The 25777-nt window shown below is 41.6% G+C and overlaps 1 protein-coding gene across 1 annotated transcript in view; it reads right to left on the bottom strand.

Moving 5' to 3' along the window:
• Positions 1–25777, bottom strand: part of LOC126358228 (uncharacterized) — a 230950-nt gene that overhangs the window by 11106 nt on the left and 194067 nt on the right. The window contains exons 5-9 of the mRNA XM_050007530.1: positions 21867–21997; positions 20681–20790; positions 18510–18658; positions 11803–12004; positions 3509–3625 (exon numbers count right to left, since the gene is read on the bottom strand). Of these exons, the coding sequence (XP_049863487.1) occupies positions 3509–3625; positions 11803–12004; positions 18510–18658; positions 20681–20790; positions 21867–21997 (709 nt within the window). The remainder of the gene's footprint in view (positions 1–3508; positions 3626–11802; positions 12005–18509; positions 18659–20680; positions 20791–21866; positions 21998–25777) is intronic.

The following is a 25777-nucleotide window of genomic DNA, read 5'->3' as shown; positions in this document are numbered from 1 at the left end:
CGTAATCATGATTTTTGTCTCATTAAATTCAACCACGTACGTAAAATAAAATATTGCTTGATTTGTTCCATTTAGGAGGATAGTAATCGACAAAAAAGGCTCTTGATTTTATCAAGAGTATCAAACTCAGCACATGTCATTTTCTTCTTTGATATCTATATTTTATGGCATATGAAATAGTTTCAGTGTCCGATTTTCTGCAGCGGAGTGAATATTATAATTATATTTTATTTAATTACTTTTGGTATATTTTATATACTTTTATGTTTTTAATATTTATTATTTTATTATATTATATTTTGACAATGTTGACTGGAAATCCACTTTGAAATTCTGAGGGTCGCGGCAGTAAAATACAGAGAACGAAAGTTTGTTTACAAATTTTACAGAAACCAGACGGCGGTTATAAGAGCCAAGGGGCATGAAAGGAAAGCAGTGGTTACGAGGGAGGGAGACAGGGCTCTAGCCTATCCCAAGTATATTCGATCTGTACAATGAACAAGTAGAAAAAGAAACAAAAGAAATGTTTGCAGTAGGAATTAAAGTCCAGGGAGAAAAATTAAAATTTTCATATTTGCAAATGAAAATGTGATTCTCACAGAGACAGCAGAGGACTCGGAAGAGCAGTTAAAAGGAATGGACAGGGTCTTGAAAGAAGTATATAAGATGAAATCAACAAAAGCAAAACAAGGATAATGGAATGTAGGAGAATTAAATTGGGTGATTCCGAGGGAATTTGATTAGAAACGGGACACTTAACGTAGTAAATGAGTTTTGTTATTCCAACAGTAAAATAACTCATGATGATCGGAATAGAGAAGGTATAAAACGTAGACTGGCAATGGCAAGAACAGCATTTCCGAAGAAAATAAATTTGTTAACATCGAATACAGATTTAAGTGTTAGGAAGTTTTTCTGAATATACTTGTCTGGAGTGTAGCCATGCATGGAAGAGAAACGTGGGCAATATACAGATGAGATAGAAAGAGAATAGAAGTTTTTGAAATATGATATTACAGCAGAATGCTAAATATTAAATGGGTCGCTCACGTAATTAATGAGGAAGTACTGGACAGAATTAGGAGGACAAGAAATTTGTGGCACAGCTTGATCAAAAGAAAGGATCGGTGGTAGTTTACACTCTGAGACATCAAGAGATCACCGCTTTGGTACTGGAGGGACGTGCGGGGCGTAAAAATCGTAGAGGGAGACCAAGAGATGAATACAGTAAGCAGATTCAGAACGATGTAGGTTGCAGTAATTACTCAGACCTGAAGAGGCTTCCACACACTAGAGTAGCATGAAGAGCTGCATAAAACTAGTCTTCGGACTGAAGAACACAATAACAACAACGTGTCTTGACACATTAAAATGCTTCCCTTTTTAGCTCGTTATGAGTTCTTCACTTGAATTAATTCATTCCCATATGATCATGTTAATATCATACTGTGTTTATTGTACCAAACACTTGTAGCTTAGTGAATGAGCTGGAGAAATAAAAACTAAATTGGTATGGTATTGGCACTGCCGATATCAAGTCTACTTAAACTGCTACAACTACATGTATATTAAGTGCATGGTAATACGAAACCGTGTAGGGAAGCAGCCTACTCACGCCGTATAAATTCACATCAGTCTTGCCATTGTGTGCCAGCCAGTCCGCTGTAACTAGCTCTTACGTCATAAATGTTGCGCAATACTTTAAAAATCAAGTAAATAACCTGAAACGTTTCTAGCATGTCCGGAGTAATACTAAATCAGTATGTGTTGAACAACTTTTACCACTTTCGAAATTCAGACGTTTTTCTGTAAAAATCATTGGCGCAAGAGAAAAGAGCTAGAAACTTAAAAATTTATATTTAGATTCCTTTTGCATAACAATTTAGTAGAAACAGTATACTGGATCTCATAAATTAAAATTTTAGTTGAAATTCATGATTTTCTGGTTTTTGTCTTAAAAATTAAGGAAGCAAGATAGATTAAGTAGGTGAATAAATAAAGCTAGGATGTTTAAATTTAAGTGGAAGGGAGATACGCTTCAATCATAAAGATGTGAGAAGTTTCAACTGAATAACTGTAAAACTATAGCGATAGCGTATCTCCAAAGGGTAAGTTCAGAGCTCGTCCACTGCGTATACACTTACCTGTGTGCTGACTGCACATTTAAATTGAGAGCTTCATCGGCCATCAGCAAAGGAAGCAATGATTTTTTTTTTTTGATAACGTGAAGTGGTGCATTACTAGCCCAGCGACTAGTCGGGACACGGAATTAATCAGGCGTTCCCTTAGCCGTCGGCACCGCGGCTTTATATATAAGAACGCTGCGCGAGAAAAGAGAGGACCCAGTTCTCTCCAGACGCTGATCAGCGCACCATCTGTGCCGGGAGTAGCGTCGCGTCGGTATCATTGCTATAAACAGCCTCGGATGCCGTAATAAGTTACTCGGGATACGCATAACCATGAAATCGTTTTCGAGTGAAGTGTTAATTCTGGGATGACTTTAATGATCTATCTTCAGTTCGTGTATGTCGTATTTTCACGTGCCGCCGCGGGACAGACATTCTACCATTATTTAGTGTGACGTTTGATGAACATTATCATCAAATTATGGTGAGCATTCACATAAACATTTAATTTGAACAGTTATAGTTGCATCAGCGCATTAGACTCTGAACTGCTCTGGTAGTTGGATTGTGTGGATTCTTTTTGGTCTGTGACTTTCAGAATATAGTGAACATTTTAGAAAGAATCGTTTTTGATTATCAATCCCAGACAATCTCCTAATTCTTCCGAGCTGAAGTGGGCACTACGAATTCTAAGTACAAGCTTCACGTTTTGCTAATCACTTTCTGGTTGCCAATATTGTAGTTAGAGAGCCAGTGTTGAGAACGGCAAACAAAAGCATTAAATAAATCATAGGAACATTTCATTAACAATAATTCCACCCGCTGCCCCACATATGGTGCATGTGTCGGGAAAGACATTCCACATTCATTTATTTCTAACAAACAATAATTCCATACGTCGCCCCACAATAGGCAACACACTATTAGGATAATTGAAAATTTTCAGAAGCTGTACGTGGATAGGTAAAGTTCCACGTTCTGTCGCTAGAGAGACCAACTGGGTCCGACCGAGCGTCATGTCATCCTATGTCAGTGGCGTCATCGGGTGTGGTATGATGGAGCACGTGTTCAGCTCACCACTCTCTCCGTCGTTGTCAGGTTTCTTGACTTTTCAATCGCTACTAATAGGTCGAATAGCTCCTCAGTCGATCTCACGAGGCTGTCCAACCCCTGTCAATCCTCCCACCAAGGAAAAAATCCCGTCTAGTTTCAGGAATCGAACCCATCTCCCCTGCGTGGCAGATAGCTACGTTGAGAATTGACCTTGAGAGGAGAATACGTAGATAGAGTTGTTGGGTACTTTCGGTTCGATGTTGTAAGGTAAGAGCGTAGTAAAGTACTTATATGAGCCTTGTAGACTGCAGACTTAGTGGAGTACTCACGGACAGTGGCAGAGGTCCGGAGGACAATTTGGTGGGTACCGCAGGCAGTTGGTCTGGCACCACTCGCCCATGCCAGGCGATGAGCGGTACAGTGGAGTCGGTTGGCACACCTGCGCCCTGAAAAACATAAGATACTTGATGAAATAGAGTGCCATACTTAAACAGCCTGAGTAGGCTATTTCAAAGGTATCATCTATCAATCAGCATTTAGGTCGATATCGTTCCGTAATACGGTATAACTGACAGCCCTCGTAGCATCTACGATCGCTAATAGCGATTTACACGAACAGAATTTGTAATTTTTAGCATATAAAATCCATATTTTTATTCTTATCTACACGTTTTTTGAGATCTCAACATCTATTTCTCTCTCTCTCTCTCTCTCTCTCTCACTCTCTCTCTCTCTCTCTCTCTCTCTCTCTCTCTCTCTCTCTATATATATATATATATATATATATATATATATATATATATCGCTCTCTCCCTCACTCACTCTCATCCTAGAAATTATTTGTACCTTGCACACATGACGTCGTATGTAGTGCTGAAGGAGACAGACTAATTTGTTTCTGTACGAAAGTTTCTGCCGCTAAAATCAGTTTCTGTAAGATTTTTCGGAATTTGTGACTTCGTCATGCAGCTTCACAACCTAAGACGACGCAGTCAAGAAGTAAGTTGGTTTCATTTAAACCTGCTAGTTCTTAAAAATAAGTTACCTTCTTAATGATATTTTCAAAGACATTTTCTCTACTGTAATCTTATTCCATTCAGATTCCGAATAACAGATACAAAACGTAAATGAGACGCTCACGTTTGTTAATAATAGTATAAACTATTTACTTTTCGTTTCTCAATCCAAGAGCCCTTTCGGGAGGAAATGAATTGGTTGATAACTGTCGTTATTTTCTTTTTATTGCCCTCTCTGTTTGATAATTTTTTTGACGTTTTCCTTCAGCCTTGTAAAATCTCATCATTTTTGTTTCCGTGAAGTTTTTCTGCTATTTCTAAAATTTGTGTCACACATTCAGGTCTCTGCCCTACCTTACTACATATACTCGATATTGGGCCGCGTGTTGCTTGATCAGATATTCTTTCTTGTTTTGGTATACATATTATTTTTCCTGCCAGTAGGAGTTCTGTAATTATTTGTTTTTCTTTATGCACTGTAGCTCCTCCTCACTTCACACTTTGTTTCGGTCTGTAACACTACCATGCGTACTTCACATATAATTTATTTCACATTCTTCGACTAATCTTTCGATCCTCGTTCATAGACTTAGATTAATTGTATAACTGGAAACATGGGAATTAAAAATAAGTACTTTTTACTGACTATTGGTCTACTGCTGTTAAGTTCTGCTTAGAACCATGTAACCCATGAATAGGTGAAGAACTCTGATGTTTAGAGAAAATTGTTGTTGTTGTTGTGGTCTTCAGTACTGAGACTGGTTTGATGCAGCTCTCCATGCCACTCTATCCTGTGCAAGCTTCTTCATCTCCCAGTACCTACTGCAACCTACATCCTTCTGAATCTGCTTAGTGTATTCATCTCTTGGTCTCCCTCTACGATTTTTACCCTCCACGCTGCCTTCCAATACTAAATTGGTGATCCCTTGATGCCGCAGAACATGTCCTACCAACCGATACCTTCTTCTAGTCAAGTTGTGCCACAAACTTCTCTTCTCCCCAATCCTATTCAATACTTCCTCATTAGTTATGTGATCTGCCCATCTAATCTTCAGCATTCTTCTGCAGCACCACATTTCGAAAGCTTCTATTCTCTTCTTGTCCAAACTATTTATCGTCCATGTTTCACTTCCATACATGGCTACACTCCATAGAAATACTTGCAAAAACATTTCCTAACACTTAAATCTATACTCGATGTTAACAAATTTCTCTTCTTCAGAAACGCTTTCCTTGCTATTGCCAGTCTACATTTTATATCCTCTCTACTTCGGCCATCATCAGTTATTTTGCTCCTTCACTACTTAAAGTGTCTCATTTCCTAATCTAATTCCCTCAGCATCACCCGACTTAATTCGACTACATTCCATTATCCTCGCTTTGATTTTGTTGATGTTCATCTTATATACTCCTTTCAAGACACTGTCCATTCCGTTCAACTGCTCTTCCAAGTCCTTCGCTGTCTCTGACAGAATTATAATGTCATCGGCGAACCTCAAAGTTTTTATTTCTTCTCCATGGATTTTAATACCTACTCCGAATTTTTCTTTTGTTTCCTTTACTGCTTGCTCAATATACAGATTGAATAACATCGGGGAAAGGCTACATCCCTGTCTTACTCCCTTCCCAATCACTGCTTCCCTTTCATGTCCCTCGACTCTTACAACTGACATCTGGTTTCTGAACAAATTGTAAATAGCATTTCGCTCCCTGTATTTTACCCCTGCCACCTTCAGAATTTGGAAGAGAGTATTCCAGTCAACATTGTCAAAAGCTTTCTTTAAGTCTACAAATGCTAGAAACGTAGGTTTACCTATCCTTAATCTTTCTTCTAAGATAAGTCGTAAGGTCAGTATTGCCTCACGTGTTCCAGTATTTCTACGGAATCCAAACTGATCTTCCCCGAGGTCGGCTTCTAATAGTTTTTCCATTCGTCTGTAAAGAATTCGTGTTAGTATTTTGCAGCTATGGCTTATTAAACTGATTGTTCGGTAATTTTCACATCTGTCAACAGCTGCTTTCTTTGGGATTGGAATTATTATATTATTCTTGAAGTCTGAGGGTATTTCGCCTGTATCATACATCTTGCTCACCAAATGGTAGAGTTTTGTCAGGACTGGCTTTCCCAAGGCCGTCAGTAGTTCCAATGGAATGTTGTCTACTCCCGGGGCCTTGTTTCGACTCAGGTCTTTCAGTGCTCTGTCAAACTCTTCAAGCAGTATCGTATCTCCTATTTCATCTTCATCTGCATCCTCTTCCATTTCCATTATATTGTCCTCAAGTACATCGCCCTTGTATAGACCGTCTAATACTCCTTTCACCTTTCTGATTTCCCTTCTTTGCTAAGAACTGGGTTTCCATCTGAGCTCTTGATGTTCATACAAGTGGTTCTCTTATCTCCAAAGATCTCTTTAATTTTCCAGTAGGCAGTATCTATCTTACCCCTAGTGAGATAAGCCTCTACATCCTTACATTTGTCCTCTAGCCATCCCTGCTTAGCCATTTTGCACTTCTTGTCGATCGCATTTTTGAGACGTTTGTATTCGTTTTTGCGTGCTTCATTTATTGCATTTTTATATTTTCTCCTTTCATCAATTAAATTCAATATTTCTTCTGTTACCCAAGGATTTCTACTAGCCCTCGTCTTTTTACCTACTTGATCCTCTGCTGCCTTCACTACTTCATCCCTCAGAGCTACCCATTCTTCTTCTACTGTATTTCTTTCCCCCATTCCTGTCAATTGTTCCCTTATGCTCTCCCTGAAACTCTGTACAACCTCTGGTTCTTTCAGTTTATCCAGGTCCCACCTCCTTAAATTTCCACCTTTTTGCAATTTCTTCAATTTTAATCTACAGTTCATAACCAATAGATTGTGGTCGGAGTCCACATCTGCCCCTGGAAATGTCTTACAATTTAAAACCTGGTTCCTAAATCTCTGTCTTACTATTTTATAATCTATCTGATACCTTTTAGTATCTCCAGGGTTCTTCCATGTATTAGAGAAAATTATGGTCATCTAAAATTATGGTCATCTAAACGTTTCACGTCAAACACGCGAATAAATTCGAGCCAGTTTCGTTACAACATACCTAGTTAGATCCAAAACGACAGGCAGAAACTGTTGTCAATCGAAATCTTTGAAAATACGGTCCTCTCAGATAAATGTAAATTGTCCATAATAGCATATGCTCGGATTGGACAAGCATGTGGAACGAATACGGGAGTACTCTTTTGGTAGGAAATAGATAAGCGCAACTTACAGGCCTCTGGATAACAAGGCGTTTCTTTGACGTCCCATTGTTTAAACATTTTACCAGCACTTTCTCATATTCCACTGCAATGGAATGGCGCCGCTCAGCAACATGTTCTAGATGGATGTGATCACAAGTTTCCTATAATCTGTTACTGACTGCAAGAATCATGGGAGATTTCAGTATTCTCCAGGAATAATCTTTAATCCTTTTCTTTATTGTAAGCTTATATGAATTTCTAAACTTCTATGTGATATGTTACGAATCAGGCAACCAGACGATGTCAGTCGGAGTGGAAACAGGTTTCACCATACTCTCTATGTTCTAATTCTAGGTGACCTGGCTCTCTTCCTTCTCTAAAAGATACTTATTTGCAGCTAATCACTTGCACTTTCATAGTCAACCTTAGGTCAGTCTGAACGGAATTCGCTTCGTTGTAGATCTGAGCTTAAAGAGGAAAAAAAATCATGCTTCAGTTATCAAAACTTTGCTGCATTTTGTCTGACTTTAACACCTGTCAAATATGGGTATAATAACTTACGCTTGGAGGGACGAAGAGAGTAAATAACTCGTTAGCACCAATGGTACAGTCTATTCTGCTGTGATCAGTTACGCAATTCTTTACGGCAGTCGTTGAAGAAGTGGAACCAAGTGATCGCCTCTTTCATCAGCTTGGGAATGCCGCTGTTTGACTTTCTGTTAGCTTACGTGATCTATCATAGGTAAGCCTCCTGTCGCAATAACATTCTTTCCTTAGATACTCCATTCCACAGGGCGAGTTTCTTTCCGTTCACTTTGTAACACCTTCAGTAATCTGAGATAACCTTGAGAAAGCTAAACTCGGATGGCTGGGCCGTGGTTCGAAGTCTGACCCTTCCAAATGCGTCATTATACTACCTCCTTGGTCTGCTCATAAAGTTTAGATTTTTAAGATCTCACCCTGGTGCATTATTGGTCAATATTTCATGGCACACCAATTCTTAAAAAGGAGGTCAAACTCTTGTGTACTATTTACTGGTATCACTCGTACAGGGTTTTATTCTTTGAAGTCTGCATTACGTCTGTTTAGCCATCACAGTGAAGATATTTAACTGGGCACTGTATGTCTTAACAACTAAGCAACTGCTTAAAATTGATTTGAAGCAAGCATGTGAGGCACAATTACCATGTGCACAAGCAAAATGTTAGAGTTTAGTTGAGTTGAGAACTGATTGTAACAGTGCACAAAAAATTTAAACCTTTGTGAAAGGAATATTATTTGTTATAGTCTGCGAAATTTACCGTACCATATTATAGTAAAATTTAACTTTAAAGTTACTACTGAAATTAAAATATGAGTGACGTTTTTGATGGTCTGCAAAGCCTGTGACCATTAGTGAGGTCCTTTAAAAATGCTTTATGGAGAAAAATATCAAACAATTTTACTACAATTTTGAATTACACATGCGAAAATGTACTTAAAAATGGTGATTTATTGGAATACGATGATATATTGATGCTATTCTCGATTTATTTTTGTATGCTAGTTCTTTCATCTGTCCAGTGGCTCTCTCCTTAATATTTCATGATTATATAAGAAATATATTCATAAATTTTGGGAAAGCTACCTGGTAGAGGCTCATTTCTTACAATGCAGACAATGCACCAGAAAATTATGATGATGGTTCCAAGTCGACTGTAATAATCGCAAGCAAATATTTTGACTTGATTCTCAGAATAAATAAGAACGAGCGGACTTGAGTCAGTTAAGTTGTAGAATTTATTGTATGTCCACAACCTTTTTTCTTATTTACTTCGCGAATCGCGTAGTGCATAAGGTTAATTAAAGAAAAAAGATAACTTCTGGCGGCAGTAGATACTTTGATATTGAAGAACCTGACGCAGTGACGCTGAAAGCTGGGCACCGGCATTCGGCAGTTGCAGCGCCACCTATTGACCACCGCAGCGGCCATGTAAGTACGACCACTTCGTGACAGAGACAATCCGTGTACTCGTTTCTCTATTGTCCCGTTATTGTAATTAACTACTAATTCTTGATTCCTGCTTCACTTCGTTTCTGGTTTTCTCTGTTTGGATTACTCATTGCAATTTTTTATTCATTCATGCCGTCTCCACTTAGCCTTTCCTCGTTGCTCTCTTTCGTCTCATCACCATCGGTGTTCCGTTGTTTGACAGCGCAGACCGGTCGGTCTTTTCTGACTTTAGAAGAAGATACACATACGCATTTTTTTTTTTTTTGCGCTTATAGGATTACCACGTTCTTAACGAAAGAAGGGCTTGAAGGTAATTTCCAGAGTACTCCAAGAAAGTGTGATAGGACCGTTACTGTTTACAATGTATATAAACGATCTAGCAGAATGCGTCGAAAGCTCTTTAAGGCTGTTCGCAGGTGACACGGTTGTCTGTACGTCGGTAGCAACGTCAGGAGACAGCAACGATCTGCGGAAGGACCTGCAGAGCATTGTTGAATGTTGCGGAGACTGGCAGATGAAGTGAACGTAAGTAAATTAACATACTACGCGTACATAGGAAAATAAATGCCCTAGTGAACTACACTGTAGATGACAAATTACTGGATATAGTATCTAACGTAAAATATCTAGGAGCAACTATCCGCAGCTACCTTAAGTAGAACGATCACGTAAAACTGATAGTAGTGAAAGCAGATTGCAAACTGAGTTTCATAGGAAGAATGTTAATGAAACGTAATTCATTCACTAAAGAATCGATTTACAGGTCGTTTGTTCGACCGAAAATGGTTCAAATGACTCTAAGCACTATGGGACTTAACATCTGAGTTCATTTGTACCCTAGACTTAGAACTACTTAAATCTAACTAACTAAAGGGCCCTACACACACCCATGCTCGAGGCAGGATTCGAACCCCATGCTCGAGGCAGGATTCGAACCTGCGACCGTAGCAGCAGCGCGGTTCCGGACTGAAGCGCCTAGAAGCGCTCGTCCACTGCTGCCAGCTGTTCCATCGATACTTGAATATTGTTCATCAGTCTGGAGTTCTTACGGATAGGAATGATAGAAGAGATAGAGAAGGTTCAACGAAGAGCGGCCCATTTCCTCACGGGATCGTTTAGCCAGGGCGAGAATGTTACAGACATGCTCAACGAACACCAATGGCAGACTTTATAAGAGAGGGGTCGCGCATCACGGAGATGTTTTCCATTGAAATTTTGAGAGAATGCTTTCTGTAACCAAAGCAAGAAAATTCGGGACATTAGTTAGTACAAAGGCTTATCGACCATCATTCTTTGCAAGGGGCATTGGCGAATGGAACAGCGAACGGGGGGATGTGTTATTGGTACCAGAAATAACCTCCGCCACACACCGGCAGGTAGTTTGCAGAGAAATGATGTAGATCCACTTCAGACCACTTAATTTTGTAACGTGGCTGAGTGGTAACGTTATTGGACAGATATGCTGCCGTTCAACTGACGCTGTCTAGTCATTTCTCCTACATTCGGAGTAACTAAACTATTTAAGTCAGAATTTGTATTGTGGAGAGAGCTAAATTACATCCGCACCTGGGAATCCGGATTATGTTTCCTATAGCTTCCGTAACACTTAGATGGTTCTTCAAATAGGCCATAGCTGCATCCTCCCTGCAGGCCGCGATGGTCTCGCGGTTGTAGGCGCGCAGTCGGGAGCCGCGCGACTGCTACGGTCGCAGGTTCCAATCCTGCCTCGGGCATGAATGTGTGTGATGTCCTTATGTTAGTTAGGTTTAAGTAGTTTTAAGTTCTAGGGGACTGATGACCAAAGATGTTAAGTCCCATAGTGCTCAGAGCCATTTGAACCTGTTTTTTTTATTTTTTATTTATTATTATTATTATTATTTTTTTTTTTTTTTTTTGCAACGTCCCTTCGTCTTTCTTTATCAGAATCACTGCAGTGTCGCTTTTCTTATTTTCTTCCGGGGCCTTAATGATCGACGTCAAATAAGCAACTGAAATACGTCCAGAAGATACTGTAGCGAGGCATTCAGTTAAGAAACATCAAGATTACCTTTCGTGTTACACATCTTGTGTAAAGTGTCTGCAGAATGAATGACGACTGCCGTATGTAAGCATCAGGAATTAAACCTCAGAAATAATTCGGTATAGAGGCATACTGCGCCGGCCCATGTGGCCAAGCGGTTCTAGGCGCTTCAGTCTGGAAATGCGCGACCGCTACGGTCGCAGGTTGTAATCCTGCCTCGGGCATGGATGTGAGTGATGTCCTTAGGTAAGTTAGGTTTAAGTAGTTCTAAGTTCTAGAGGACTGATGACCTCCGAAGTTAAGTCCCATAGTGCTCAGAGCCACTTGAACCATTTTTTTTAGAGGCTCACTGCAGGTACAGACCTGAGGACGAGAGGCGAGATGGCGCTGGGCGTGCGCAGGTCCCGGTAGTAGAGCAGGTTGGGGTTGTCCTGCGCGCTGACGAAGGCTGGCGGCAGGCCGCCGACGGCCGTCACCACCGACACGTCGGCGCAGTTGACGAACGTCTCGGGCGGCCCGCAGCCGATGTCCTCCCTGCCGTCGGCGCACACGCCCCAGTTGTTGGCTGCAACGCAGGTTTTGCACGGCACTCCACGAGGCAAATTCCAGGCTCAAACGTAAATTAAATAAGAATTTCAGAATAAAGGTTACTCACTTTGTGAAACGATTTGTCTACAAGTAGGGAAAAAAATGGATTAGGGAAACAGTTAACGTACCGTTGAATCGTGCCTGAAATTGTACACAGAAAATGAGGTGCCGATTTAGAATTCAAAGTTTAATGTTTTACTTAAAATTCTGAAGAGTACTAGTGGATATTTGCCTGCTGTGATAATGTTGTACATGGTTTCGAGCACAATTCAATGGCGCGTCAACTGTTCATCTAGTCTATTTTATTTCTAACTAGAGAAATTATTTCACAAAACATTAGACTTTTTTATTTTCTTTTTTTTTCATTTTCAAGTTTTGTTCAGCACATACGACATCGTATGATCAGGGTCTTTCCGTAAGAGCTGCCATTTACCAAGAAACCTTCGAGAACCTGATTTAACGTATGCCTGCTAGAGTGGAAGCTGTCATCAAGGCTAAGGGTGGGCCAACACCATATTGAATTCCAGCATTACTGATGGAGGGCGCCGCGAACTTGTATGTAATTTTCAGTCAGGTGTCCGATCACATTGTGTACTTTGGGAGATACCACCCAAAAACATTGAGCTGCGCAAAACTGCAGAGCGAGATTGGCTAGAGATTTGTACATTTGTACAAATATGTGTGAAGTGTGTTAAATGCGCGTGAGATATGTTTGAAATGTACATACTGTGAGAAAGCCACGGGTAACATACACATCCAAAGCCACTGGAACAATTTGAAAGAAACTTGGTAGCGATATTAGTTACGATCTGGAAAGAAATACTGTCGGAGTAAGAGCCGCCATGCTTCTCTTGGGATAGGGGTGATAACATGGAGGGAGGAGGAGGAAAAGGAGACGAACAGACAGAGGAGAGGAGAAGATGGACTGAGGGATGGGCAGGAGGAGATGAACGGAGAGAGGGAAGGAATGAAAAGCGTGAGGGGGAGGAGGAAGCGAACAGCGAGACGGAGGAGGAGTAGATGAACAGTGAGAGGGGAGAGGAGGAGATGGACAGAGAGAGGGGGAGGCAGAGCTGGGGTGGAGGAGATGGTCAGAGAAGGGGGGGAAGGAGGAGATGGCACAGAGAGAGGGAAGAAGGAGTTGGACTCATAGGAGGTTGGAATAAACATATACTCAGGCATTGTTTTCATAAATAAATAAATAGCTTTTCAGGCACTGTTAACACCGCGGGGCGCAGCTATTATATTTATGCATCGGCCAGTAATCAGTTAATTTCATAAGTACGCTGATTACTTTAAGGCAATTAAATAATTTCTTTCTTTTGCAAAACTAATCCTCACGCTGGTCAAGTTGATACCCCATTTGTCCATTTCCCACTCTTCGTCTGAATATGAAAACTCGGACAAAAATCCATTGTGTAATTTCTATGGTGTCTTGTTTTCACTCCGCCCAAACATTTGACCAAAAGAGAGAGGTAATTGAATCATGCTGGAATATTTACAAGCAATTTAAAATTATGACGCTTTCTGGATATTTGTATGTGTACGTTACCTGAAATCAGACGGAGATTTCACCATCAAACAGTTAAATCAAGATTATGAATTTAAATTAGCAGTGGTTTTCAAAGAGAAATACTTAGCAAGACCCTGAAGCAGGAATGTGTGCTACATTAGCCTAAAACGATCTTCAGTGCATTGCGTATAGGTATAAAAAAATGTAAAAACATTACGTTTATTTAAGAAAGAATTCAGAAAGATACTAATAGCTATTAGTTTAAGGAATATAACATTTTTTTGACATGGACAAACTTTGTTTGAGCAAAGGTGTTCAGAAAGTAACTGGCAAGTTTCCAGAGATACGTAACACCAGGTGTCTGCGCACGGGTCACACAGTTCCCGTAATTATGGACTGGTGGTCTGTGGGAGTGGAGCTTACGTCCGATAGCTTCCCCGGACTGCTCCATCGGGTTCTAATCACTCACATTTGGTAGCCAAGACAAGACTGTGAGTTCACAGTCGAGTATTTCAAACCACCGACCGGTACAGTTATCCTACTCGGAGACGCCATCGCCTTCGTGGGAGAGACCTATTATGAATAGATGAAGGTGGTTCGCAATAACGTTCACGTAGTGTACAGCTGTCTTGGTGTCTTCGATTACTACCAGAGACCCCTTAGATGTACTACCTAGCACACCGCCCCGAACCTTTGACGCAGTATATGTTTCGAGCAGCCGTTCGCGTAGACCATGGCGTATCCGGTATAACAAGAAACGTGACTCATCCGGTCAGGCACCAGGTCTCCACTGATACATGGTCGAATGCCGATGATTCCGTGCCACTGAAATCTTCATTAACCATGTCACCGGTTCACCATAGGAATTCAAAGGTGCCATCTGATACGGAAACCATTTTGAGTAATGTGCACTGAACGGTGTGTCCCGAAACACCTGTATCCGTACCAGAATTGTATCCCGCCGTCAGATGTGCCACCAAACGCCACTTATCCTGCTTTACACTGTGGTCAAGCCTTTACATTCAGTGATGAGGTATGATCATTCAACACCTTGTCTCTTAGTCGTGGTTTTAAGTTCTTCAACAACTTTCCATAGATGCACACGTCAGGAGCACGCGGACAGCCTGCTAGCTTCGCCCGTTTCCCAAAGTTGTTCTCAGACGCCTTGGTTCAAATGGTTCAATGGCTCTGAGCACAATGGGACTTAACATCTGTGGTCATCAGTCCCCTAGAACTTAGAACTACTTAAACCTAACTAACCTAAGGACATCACACACATCCATGCCCAAGGCAGGATTCGAACCTGCGACCGTAGCAGTCCCTCGGTTCAGGACTGAGCGCCTAGAACCGCGAGACCACCGCGACCGGCCAGACGCCTTGCCCTTAAGTCACTCACGCCAGCGGACATCCACAGCAGCGGCCAGTAACGTCGCTAGATGAATCCGCATTCGTCTCTGCTTCGCTTATACACTTTCCTTAACGCGTCACTTGCTCGCAGCGCCTTTGTTGGGCGTTCAGGCTCACTGTGTATCGTGATGACGTTTGAGCTCATCAATGCATGTGTTGAACTGCGTAACTTCTGTATCAGTCTTCTCTCACCACTTCGCATACTCAGTTTCATTCACTCACACACTGATTACGGTGGCGTTGGCGTGAAGTGCTGTCGGCAGCCGCGGCCAGAATTTACACATCGGACATGTGAAGCGCGTGAGACAAATTACGGAGCATATTGCTCAATAGGTTTAATCGGAAACGTTTCCTGTTGAATACACTGCATTGTTACACTCTTAAATCAGACTGGATAAGTGTCGCCACTTTTGCAATGACCGAGTAGAAAGGGTTAAAATTGTAAATTATCGTGTACCACTGATTAAACCCCTGTAGCAGTCCAAGTACTTTCACAAATGCTTTCAGATCGAAACACTAACTGGAAAATTACATCGCATACAGTTCAGATCCTAACACTAACTGGAGAAGTACGTAGTATACAGTAACTAAACCGCCTGTAACTGCTTTCTCGAAATTTCTGCCGATAACAGTTCAAACTCAGAAAGAAAGGAGACACACACACACACACACACACACACACACACACACAATAACAGTGCAGTTCAAGTTTCCGTGAGAACACAAACAGTCTTTATTGTGTACCATTAGACGTCGTTAGGTCCATCTTTTTCGTTAAGCGCCAGCTCCACCTAGGTAACGACTCAGCGTTCTGCTGTACCGCGGTACAGGCTCTTTCTTTTTAGCCTGTGTACCCTTACTAAACTCCAACATCACCTGGAAAACAGTCTGCTTAGTTCATAACTTAGCAAGGTTCATGCCAGGGCACGAGAACGCACTTTAAGAATTCTTTCAGACAGTTACATACTGGTAGAACAACGTTGTTGATCACTAGGGATCGCCAAATCACAAACTGATACATCAGCATTCTTGAAGCACTACTTGCGTCCGATATGGCTCATTGCTCCCCATCTACAGCTCCGAGGGTCACCCTCCAAATCATCGATTTCGTGACCCTCCAGCCGTTTTACACAATCGTTTCAAAAGTCATGCCTTACAACCAAATGAAGCTCTGGAGTAGAATGGCGGCATTTTAGTTCGCCATTTTCTGCTCCTACCAATAGCAATCCTCAGCAAGACAGTGCTTCCTGCTAGAACGTTTCGAAAGTTTATTTCGAACAGGATCTGGAAAAACTTCCATTGGGGGAAAGTCACTAGCTCTTTCGCCAGAGTAGCAGGCCCCACTCAAAATCCATTTAGGAGGATTGCAGAAAGATCGATGTATCGTCTAAAAGCTGCAAAATTGCTCCCATGGTCCTGATACCGGACACCTATTCTGTGATCTACAAAAGCCAAGAAGATGTGCTCCGTGGTACTGTCAGTACTGCTATTGATTTTGATGGACACAGATGATGCCACAAAACTAACTGCGATGAAACTGGTTACAATGTTGCTGCGAACTGTTATAGAAAACTAGCTGAAAAACCCGACATTGCCTAGGTATTCATTTCGCCAATTTCTTATTAGAAATGAAAACAAAAATTTAACTGTGTTTGGCATGTAATACCAAAAAAATTTCATTTCGATGTATGCGTCGAAACACCTTTGAAATTACGGAATAGTTTCTGTAGTCTGGGTGCAGGTGCTTCGTCTGTCTACAACAGATTTGTAATTGTGTCTGTGGCAACATCTCTTCATAGCTCTATAGACGGCTATTGTTTTCGCTTACAGCCGTTTGTGCTTTGCATTTGAAAGCTGTCAAAAGCGCTGCGAAGTATCAGGGATTTCCTTAAAGTAACTCGGCTGTAAGGGTATCTTAGCAGTGAATAGTAACCACAATAAAACACGCTTGATGTGGCAGTTTTTCATGAATCTCAGTGTTTACGACATCATACCTCCTGTGGTATGTGTGGTAACATGATATAGTTTTGTAGGTGCATTTAGCGAAATATGTGGATAAAGTCTGCGAAATTGATTGGGAATAGAATTAGTAGCACAGAAGTAATAAATTTAAACGTTGTGCATGCGCATGTAATTGTTTATGTCGTCATATCTCCTCAACCATGCTATTTAGATGGCTCTTACCACCAGAGAGATTGTTGCGTGACAGTAGGGGATAAGTGTACCAAGTTTGGTTGAAATCGGTCCCATGGCCGAGCGGTTCTAGGCGCTACAGTCTGGAACCGCACGACCGCTACGGTCGCAGGTTCGAATCCTGCGTCGGGTATGGATGTGTGCGATGTCCTTAGGTTAGTTAGGTTTAAGTAGTTCTAAGTTCTAGGGGACTGATGACCTCAGATGTTAAGTCCAATAGTTCTCAGAGCCAAATCGGTCCCAGAATGTTGAAGGAGGTTTGGAACATATGAAAGCACATTCATACATCCATTTTTATAACATGTTTGGATACTGCATCCCTCTACTGAAATTACTAGTCATCAAGGAAGTTATAAGTGAATTGAAGAGAATAGTGATTTTGAGAAAATAACTTGGCGGAAAGAAAAGTAATGTAGTTGTGCATGACACCGTTATGGCCGTAGGATTCTAAAAGCTTAATGTTATTTATCACAGCAAACGTGACACCCTTGTTCTACCGAGCTTCTCATTAGACTACGACAATTAATAATATGATTTTGTGCTCTCGTTCCAAATCATATGCGTGCATTTTCTTTTCGTTAATGTAAGTACAACCTAAGTTCAGCTTTCTAGAAATTGCAATTTGTAAGTAGGCTGTTAAGGTTTTCTTATTGGTAACGCCACGTAGCGCTCTGTATGAAAATCACTGGCTGTGCTGTGTGCAGTCTGTGGCTAGTTTGCATTGTTGTCTGCCATTGTAGTGTTGGGCAGCTGGATGTTAACAGCGCGGAGCGTTGCGCAGTTGGAGGGGAGCCGCCAGCTGTGGTGGATGTGGGGAGAGAGATGGCGGAGTTTTGAAATTTGTAAGACTGGATATCATGAACTGCTATATACATTATGACTTTTGAACACTAGTGAGGTAAATACATTGTTTGTTGTCTTTCAAAATCTTTCTTTTTTTAACTATGCCCATCAGTAGTTAGTGCCTTCAGTAGTTTGAATATTTTATTTAGCTGGCAGTAGTGGCGCTCGCTGTATTGCAGTATCTTGAGTAACGAAGATTTTTGTGAGGTAAGTGATTTGTGAAAGATATAGGTTTATGTTAGTTAGGGCCATTCTTTTGTAGGGATAATTGACAGTCAGATTGCGTTGCGCTAAAAAAATATTGTGTGTCAGTTTAAGCACAGTTATGTATAATTTTTCTAAGGGGACGTTTCAACTTAAGTGCTCGATTCTCATCCATAAGCTCCGTTACCAGGTAAATGAATTTATTATCTGATTCTTGCCTTTCTCTCGGGAAAACCATCATCCAACCTTCTTAAGTGATCCACATTGTTGGTGTAGTTTAACAGTGTACGAGGTAGGCAGGATACGCTGCTATGACACCTACCCGTGATGTACTTCCACTGTATGACGCACTGCGTGCAGGTGAGGAAGGGCGGCAGGCGCACCTTGTACCGCAGCGTCGCGCTCTTCTCGGTGCCGTCCGGGATGTGGAAGCGAGTCTCGTTCTCACTACCCACCACCAGCAGCGGGTTCCTGTCAACATCCAGCATCAGCTGCTTACTCTAGTACACACATGCACTGCAGTGAGTGTTTCTGCCTTTTATTACATTCAGTGCATTCGATTAAGGATTTTACAATGTGTAAAAAAACCATAAATATCGTGTCAACTTGTGTCAACTTACTTAAACAGTGTCACGAGGATTAGGTTGACAGCATTCTCTGATCAAAAATCGACAGACGACTGTGTTTCGTGTGAGTATGACGAGGTTGTTCATTCACTCTTCATTTGGCTTTAGCGTGCAAGTGCTGGAGTTGCCAGCCAGTGTCTGATGGAAAAAAAAAAAAAACAGGCTCCTACAATGCAGCGTGGCAAACTGGTTGCAGGAGAGTCCTGATTCTGAAGAAGTACAGGAATGACATGGACTGAAGAGTAATGGCGCCTTGTCTCAAACACTGTCTGCTCGTGTTATGCTTATTGTGTGCTAATAACATTTGTTCTTAGTCGCCAAAAACATGTACTCCCAGGAACATTACGTTAGTGATCGGAAATTTTTAGGATTTCAAACGAGCTCGTTAATTTGGATTCTTACATGGAATCAATGTGAAACACGTTTGGTGTTAATGTATTCACTGCATATAATGTAAGACATTCCTCGTAACATTCCTTAGTGTTAATGTTTGTTTGAAATCTCACACAATTTGATGTTTTCGCGCTTAGAATAAGAGTAATAACGTACACTGCTCTTGTAATTAATGTGAGAACCAGTAGAAGCAGTTTTTGTTGTCCCACATCTTCTGCACCAGCTGGTGTAAGGAAGGTTGAAAGCCGGTAATTAGGTTTTCGAGTCGCAGGAAACTTTGCTGGGGTTAAAAAGACGACCTCACTTTACATGCAGCCACAGGATTGAAAGCGGTGGTTTTCAGGATTAAGGCTGGTCATCGGGCTAGTTGGCGGATTACACAATCTTTCTGGATATGGAGACCCTACTGGGTCTTCTAAATTTTTCGCATGACGATACGAACGAGTTTCCTGTCTTCTTTTGTGAGGTGGAGTGATGTTGCTTAGCAGCGGGTGTCAGTGAATAGGAGTTGATGGAAATGTACCAGATCTGTGTCAAACCTAGGATATTTTTATTTTTATATTGCCCTCGTGTAAATTAATTTGTCAGAAGGTGGCAAAAAGGCCTAAAAATCTTTATCATACGTGACAGCAGTTTTATGAATAACGAGATGAAACGAGAACCATTACTAAAATTATATAAGCTGTTGTAACAGGCTACTACTCTATGGAAGCGAAAATGCACTCTCTCATCAGCCGATTCAATAATTATAGAAGCAGCTGACTTCATATTCCTCCGATAAAAGGCTTGTTATTCATCTTCCGGTCGTAGGGAGAAGAACTACTTGTTATTCGTGGCATCAGAGATGTAAACCACTAATACAACCTGAATCCATTAGAACCATCACAGCATGGCAATACGAACAGAAGGACTACGAAGATAACGAGGCCCCTTGCGATTAAGGGCGCATCCATAACATTTAGAAGCATAACATATGAGAACGAGAACTTTCCTGTTGAATGTCGTGGCGTGGAAACTTATCGTCGTCTAGTGCTGGGTATGCGTGAAGTTGATCTCACAACTATGGGCGAAAGAAGGAAAGAAAGGTAGAATTTAGCGCCATGGAATCTGCAGCCTTGTTTGAGGAACCATCTTGAATTTGAGGTTCGATGGTGTCAGTAAAATTTATCGTGCACTGAGAGAATTTTAAATCAGAAGTTTCACATTCTTCTTCTGCTGTTGGGCCTATAGTAAATACTGCTTGAAGTTAATAGATGTAAATCTTAAAGTATGAGCTCTTTGCAGCCATTGTATGAAGCGTTGAAATCTGATATATATATATATATATATATATATATATATATATATATATATATATATATATATATATTATTACATCTACGTTTCTTCTGAAAGAAAAGCCCAGTGTAGGGCATCTGCTGCAACGCCTAGACACAAAAAGAACCATACTGTTTCCAGTACTGAAGTTGCTGACCTGGCGAGACAATCTTCATCCACTTCCTTCTTTGGGTTGTTGTTGGGGCAGATGTACATCTCGAAGTAGCCGTAGTGGTTCGCCGTCAGGTCCACTTCAACCTGGATCTCCTGGAAGGAAACATGTTTTTCAGTGATATAGCGCACTCGAAGCAAAGGTGTGCTAATATGACAGGAGGAAAAAATTTTTCTTACAAAGCACGGTATGCATTGCCAGCGCAGATGATGCATGATTTTTTTCGGGTACAGCACCTGTTTCTCGAGTCTTCTTTGCATAATAGGTCGACAGTGTAACTGGCCATCATCATCATCACACCTTCCCTGGCGTAGAGAATACCAAGGGAACTGTTCTTCCTTTTATCTAAATCGACTACTCTCTCTCTTATCCACTCCAATTTCAGCCATATCTTGAAACTACAGATGGATGAGCGATGCAGTTCTCATATTTGATACGAGCGTCTCAAGTTCAGTTCTGACCTACGGAAGGATAGACAAATACAATTCTCAAATGCCCTTGTCATACGGAAGTCGGACGATTCGATCGACCATAGTATGTATTGCTAACCTAATCATCCTTGCCATATTAATTGTCATCATCCATCACAGGAAAACGACCTTCAAAAGCACGATGCCTGTCAAACGACTGTAACCTTGCCATCGAATATCAACATTTATCGGACCTCTTACGACAGAATGAGAAATCCACTCAATAAATTGAAACCGTAATTGAGCAGGACGTTACAATATTAAAAGAGGAAGCAAGGCGGGTAAAGCCGAAGCAGTGGTATGCCCGTGCATCACTCGCTGTCCGTTGGATTAGAGTTCGCAGAGAACAGTTTGCATGGCGCAGGTACACTTGGGAACGGACAGTGTACAACAAGGCACCATCAAATTTAGATGGGGGTATGTCAGGACTACAGAAAGGCGAGAAGAGAAATAAATCAGTTATTTTGAAGGAATGATCAGTCTTCTAATTGATTCAGTTCTTCAGGGAGCATCTGATGATGGACAAAGAAACTGATAGGATAATTGTGAAGACCAATAGCCCTCGACTCACTCGGTAGAGAACTGGAACGTTTCCAGCATAAATATCAGAACAATGTCAGTCAGCTTCATCCTGCTACAGATCATATTTTCATCAGCTGGTTAAACATTATCTTAAGTGAACAGGTAGAGTGGCAACGTACCTGTCCGGTGACGAAGTGCCTGCTGATGACGCCCTGACCGTAGAGACCACCAGCCTCGTGAGGGCGCGGCTTGGGCTCCCCGAAGCTGTCGCCGCAGATGCCGCAGCTGCCGTTGTACTGCTGCCACTGCACTGAGCAGAACACCGCCGTGTTATACGCCACAATGCCTCAAGGCGCACACAGCGCGCTGGCGAATAACAGCCCTAGTATTGACACGTGGTACAAGCATCTGCTAACTATTGTCTGAAATTGTTTTAGTTGCAAAGATACAATGACGAGACAAAAAACCGCTACTCTGTGAAGAAGCTGTGTGACAACCGATAATTGCTAGGCCTCTTTGTATGTCTGAAAGATCACGTCTATTCATATTTCACCCCAGTCGCATAAGAGTGGCGCTTGTAGCGCCACTATGAGAATGCAGATCAGATTTGCTTTAAATGCGCACTGTAACAGTCGTGAGCATTAGTCACCTGTTAGTTGATGATACTCAACAATGGCTTTAATGTGACAAAGACCCATTGTCGACATCTCACTGACTTTGAACGAGGTTGTGTAATAGGGCTATGAGAAGCTGGTTGTTCCTTCTGTGATACTACAGAAAGACTTGGTAAATATGTAGCCACTGTACATGATTGCTCGCAGAGGTGGTCAAAAGAATGTACGTTCGCAAAGAGATTGGGCTCAGCACGACCGCGTGGCTCCACCGAGAGAGACGACCGTCGTGTTTGGCGTAAGGATCTGGCCCGTCGTACTGCATCGGCAACAGCATTCTGAGCGGCAGTTGGCACCACAGTGGTACGATGAACTGCTAAAAGCCAGTTACTGCAAGGACAACTCCGAGCCAGATGCCCTGCAGTGTGCATTCTGCTTATCCTAAACCACAGCCATTTGCTACTTTAGTGGCGTCAAACGAAAGCTCATATGAGGGCAGGGTGGAGGTCTGTTGTGTTTTCGGATGAAAGTTGGTTCTTCCTCTGTACCAGTGATGGTCGTTTGTTGGTTAGGAGGATACTTGAGGGACTGCCACCAGCCTGTAGGCATGCTAGACACGCTAGACTTACACCAGGCGTTATGTATGGTCTGGGGTGTTTCGTGTAATATCAGGAGCACTCTCGTGGTTATCCCACGCACCCTGACTGCAAATTTGTACGTCAGTTTGATGATTCGACGTGTTGTGCTGCCACACATGATCAGAATCCGAGGGAGGGTTTTCCAACAGGATAACGCTGTTCCATACTCCGATGAAATAATCCAACATGCTCTACAGAGTGTCGAATGTTGCCTTGGCCTTCAAGATCACTAGATCTGTCTCGAATCGAGCACATAAGGGGCATCATTGGACGACAACTCCAGCGTCATACACAACCAGCAGTAACCGTTTCTGTACTGAGCGACCAAATGCAACAGGCATGGAACTCCGTTCCATAAACAGGCACCCGGCACTTGCACAACGCAATGCATACACGTTTGTATGTTAGCATTCAACATTCTGGCCTCTACACCGGTTATTGATGTACCAGCATTTCAGCATTTCAAATCATATTCTAATTGGACAGTAGCAACAAAGGGTGGCGTAGCCCAATCTACAGTCGTGTATAAATTGCAGAGCTTCAAGGTAACTGGTGCTAATGCAAGTGTTTCTTGATCTGAAAGACACCGAATAATATCATACAGGGGACATCAGTCCTCGTGTGTGTAGTATAAACATCAGCACCTGAAATTCGCGAAGAAGTAAGAGCGTAACGCCAACTTCGTCAACAAGGTTTAAAAAGGTGCATAGCGACCGAAAATCCTTTATTGCGCAAACAAAATAAGGTGGAATGATAGAAATGGGCACAGCAACATAAAAAGTGTGCAACACAGGTCCGAAGTGCCGTATTGCATTATATTGTATTGAACCGGGAACCTAGAAGAGACGGGAGGCTTCGTCCCCGCCGTAGCCCTCAGTGGTTTACAACCCCGCAACAGGCTACAGCCGTCCACTCACCCCACCGCCGCCACATCCGGGATCCACGGTTATTGTGCGGTTCTGCCCCCAGTGGACCCCTCCGGGAGCGTCTCACGCCAGACAAGTGTAACCACAATGTTTGCGTGGTAGAGTAATTACGGTGTACGCGTACGTGGAGAAAGGGTTTGCGCAGCAATCGCAGACATAGTGTAACTGAGGTGGAATAAGGGGAACAAACCCGCATTCATTGAGGAAGATGGAAAACCGCCTTAAAAACCATCCACAGACTGGTAGGCACACCGGGCCTCTCCACTAATCCGCAGGGCGGATTCGTGCCGGGGACCGCCATTCCTTCCCACCCGGAAAGCAGTGCGTTAGACCGCAAGGCTAACCTGGCGGGCCTCCGAAGTGTTACTCACATATAAATTTAAGTTTGAAACATTTAGAATCAATCGTCGAATGTTTGTTCGTCGACTTAGTAGAGTCAGTTTGTGATGGCAACAGTGAAGCATGGTGGAGGGCAGTGATGGTGTGGAGATGTTTCTCGAGTGATAAAGCCGGTGATATAGTGAGAATTAATAGAAATTAAAGGAGGAAGGGAAGCACAGGATACTGCTCAACAAAGCTCCATCCGGTAAGAGACTTATTGGTTGTGTGATTGCTCTGTAGCGGGATAATGATCCCAAAAATGCTTCTAAGTGTGAGGAGTGTGTGTCAGTAAAAAAGATAAATGTGGATAGCTCAAGAATATGATATGACCAAGTCACTCACCTAACTTAAATCCCAATGAACTCTCATGTGATGAACTTTACGGATAGGTCAGAAAACTAAGGTCATCTAATGCTGAAGATCAATAGGATAATTCCAGATGTATTGGACTGCGATATCTGCAAAAACACTACAAAATCTTATCTCCTGAATGCCAAGAGTTTGTGTAGGGTGGATGCTTTCAAGAGGCTAAAATCTAAGATGTATTCTATTATTCTTAGTGATAGAGAAAATATTTATATTCTGGGTCTGTTTATTTGTAGTTGGGTTTATACATTGAAATAAAGTATACAGTTTTACAGTCGGTTATCGAAAATATTTGACCGCTAGTGTATGTGTAAAGGAAACATAAAACATCAATGAGGAATATGTGCAATTCCGAAGTGCGGAGATAAAACTGCTCCCCTCCATGAAATATGTAACACGGAAAAAGGTAAGAAACATAGTTGTAAAAATTTCCTATTACTCTATTCCCGTTAAAATTAAAATTAACACTAACCAAAATAGTACAAAGTATCGGAAACTGGGACAACAGTGGTCTCATCGTCAATACTACGAATTATGCAGGACGAAAGTGAGAGACGTGTGGAGTGTTATTCTAGGTTCCAAGATTCCAAATATTATTGCAACTGTTTGCAGTGGATAGTTGTGCTGTAAAACGATGCAAAAAATTGAAAGCAATAGCGTTTTTATCCGTTTAAAACAACTGAAAAACGAAATCTTCGATTAGATAATCGCATGGTGGAGACAGCAGTGGAAAGTGAATATTGTGGAACAAATGACAAGAATCACTGGCAACGAGAGTACACAAATAATACGAGTAAATTGCGACCAACTCCTACGCTGCAGTCCATAATAAATTTTAAAATAATGAAAAAATCAAATGTATTGGAATATCAGTGCTATCTGTTGTAACGGAACATATTAAAGGCTTTACTTTACCGAAGTACGCGATACCCTCCAAATTCAACCAGTTTAACGAGTATTTATGATTATAGAAAAGTTATTGTGTATGTTAACAATGATTCCATAAGATGTCTCCATAAACACTCAACCCATTAAATTATACTGAATTCCTGACCCACACAAAAGTTAATATCACTTGTCACTGATACAGCAAATGTCATCATGTAAAAACACTACGTTCATCTTTAATAATTAATATGAAGTACGATTAATAGTGGCCAACTTAGGT

The sequence above is a fragment of the Schistocerca gregaria genome, chromosome 1 (genome assembly GCF_023897955.1).
Source record: "Schistocerca gregaria isolate iqSchGreg1 chromosome 1, iqSchGreg1.2, whole genome shotgun sequence".
Taxonomy (NCBI): Eukaryota; Metazoa; Arthropoda; class Insecta; order Orthoptera; family Acrididae; genus Schistocerca; species Schistocerca gregaria.
Note: the sequence above shows the minus strand (reverse complement) of the source record. Positions and strands in the feature narration are given on the sequence as shown.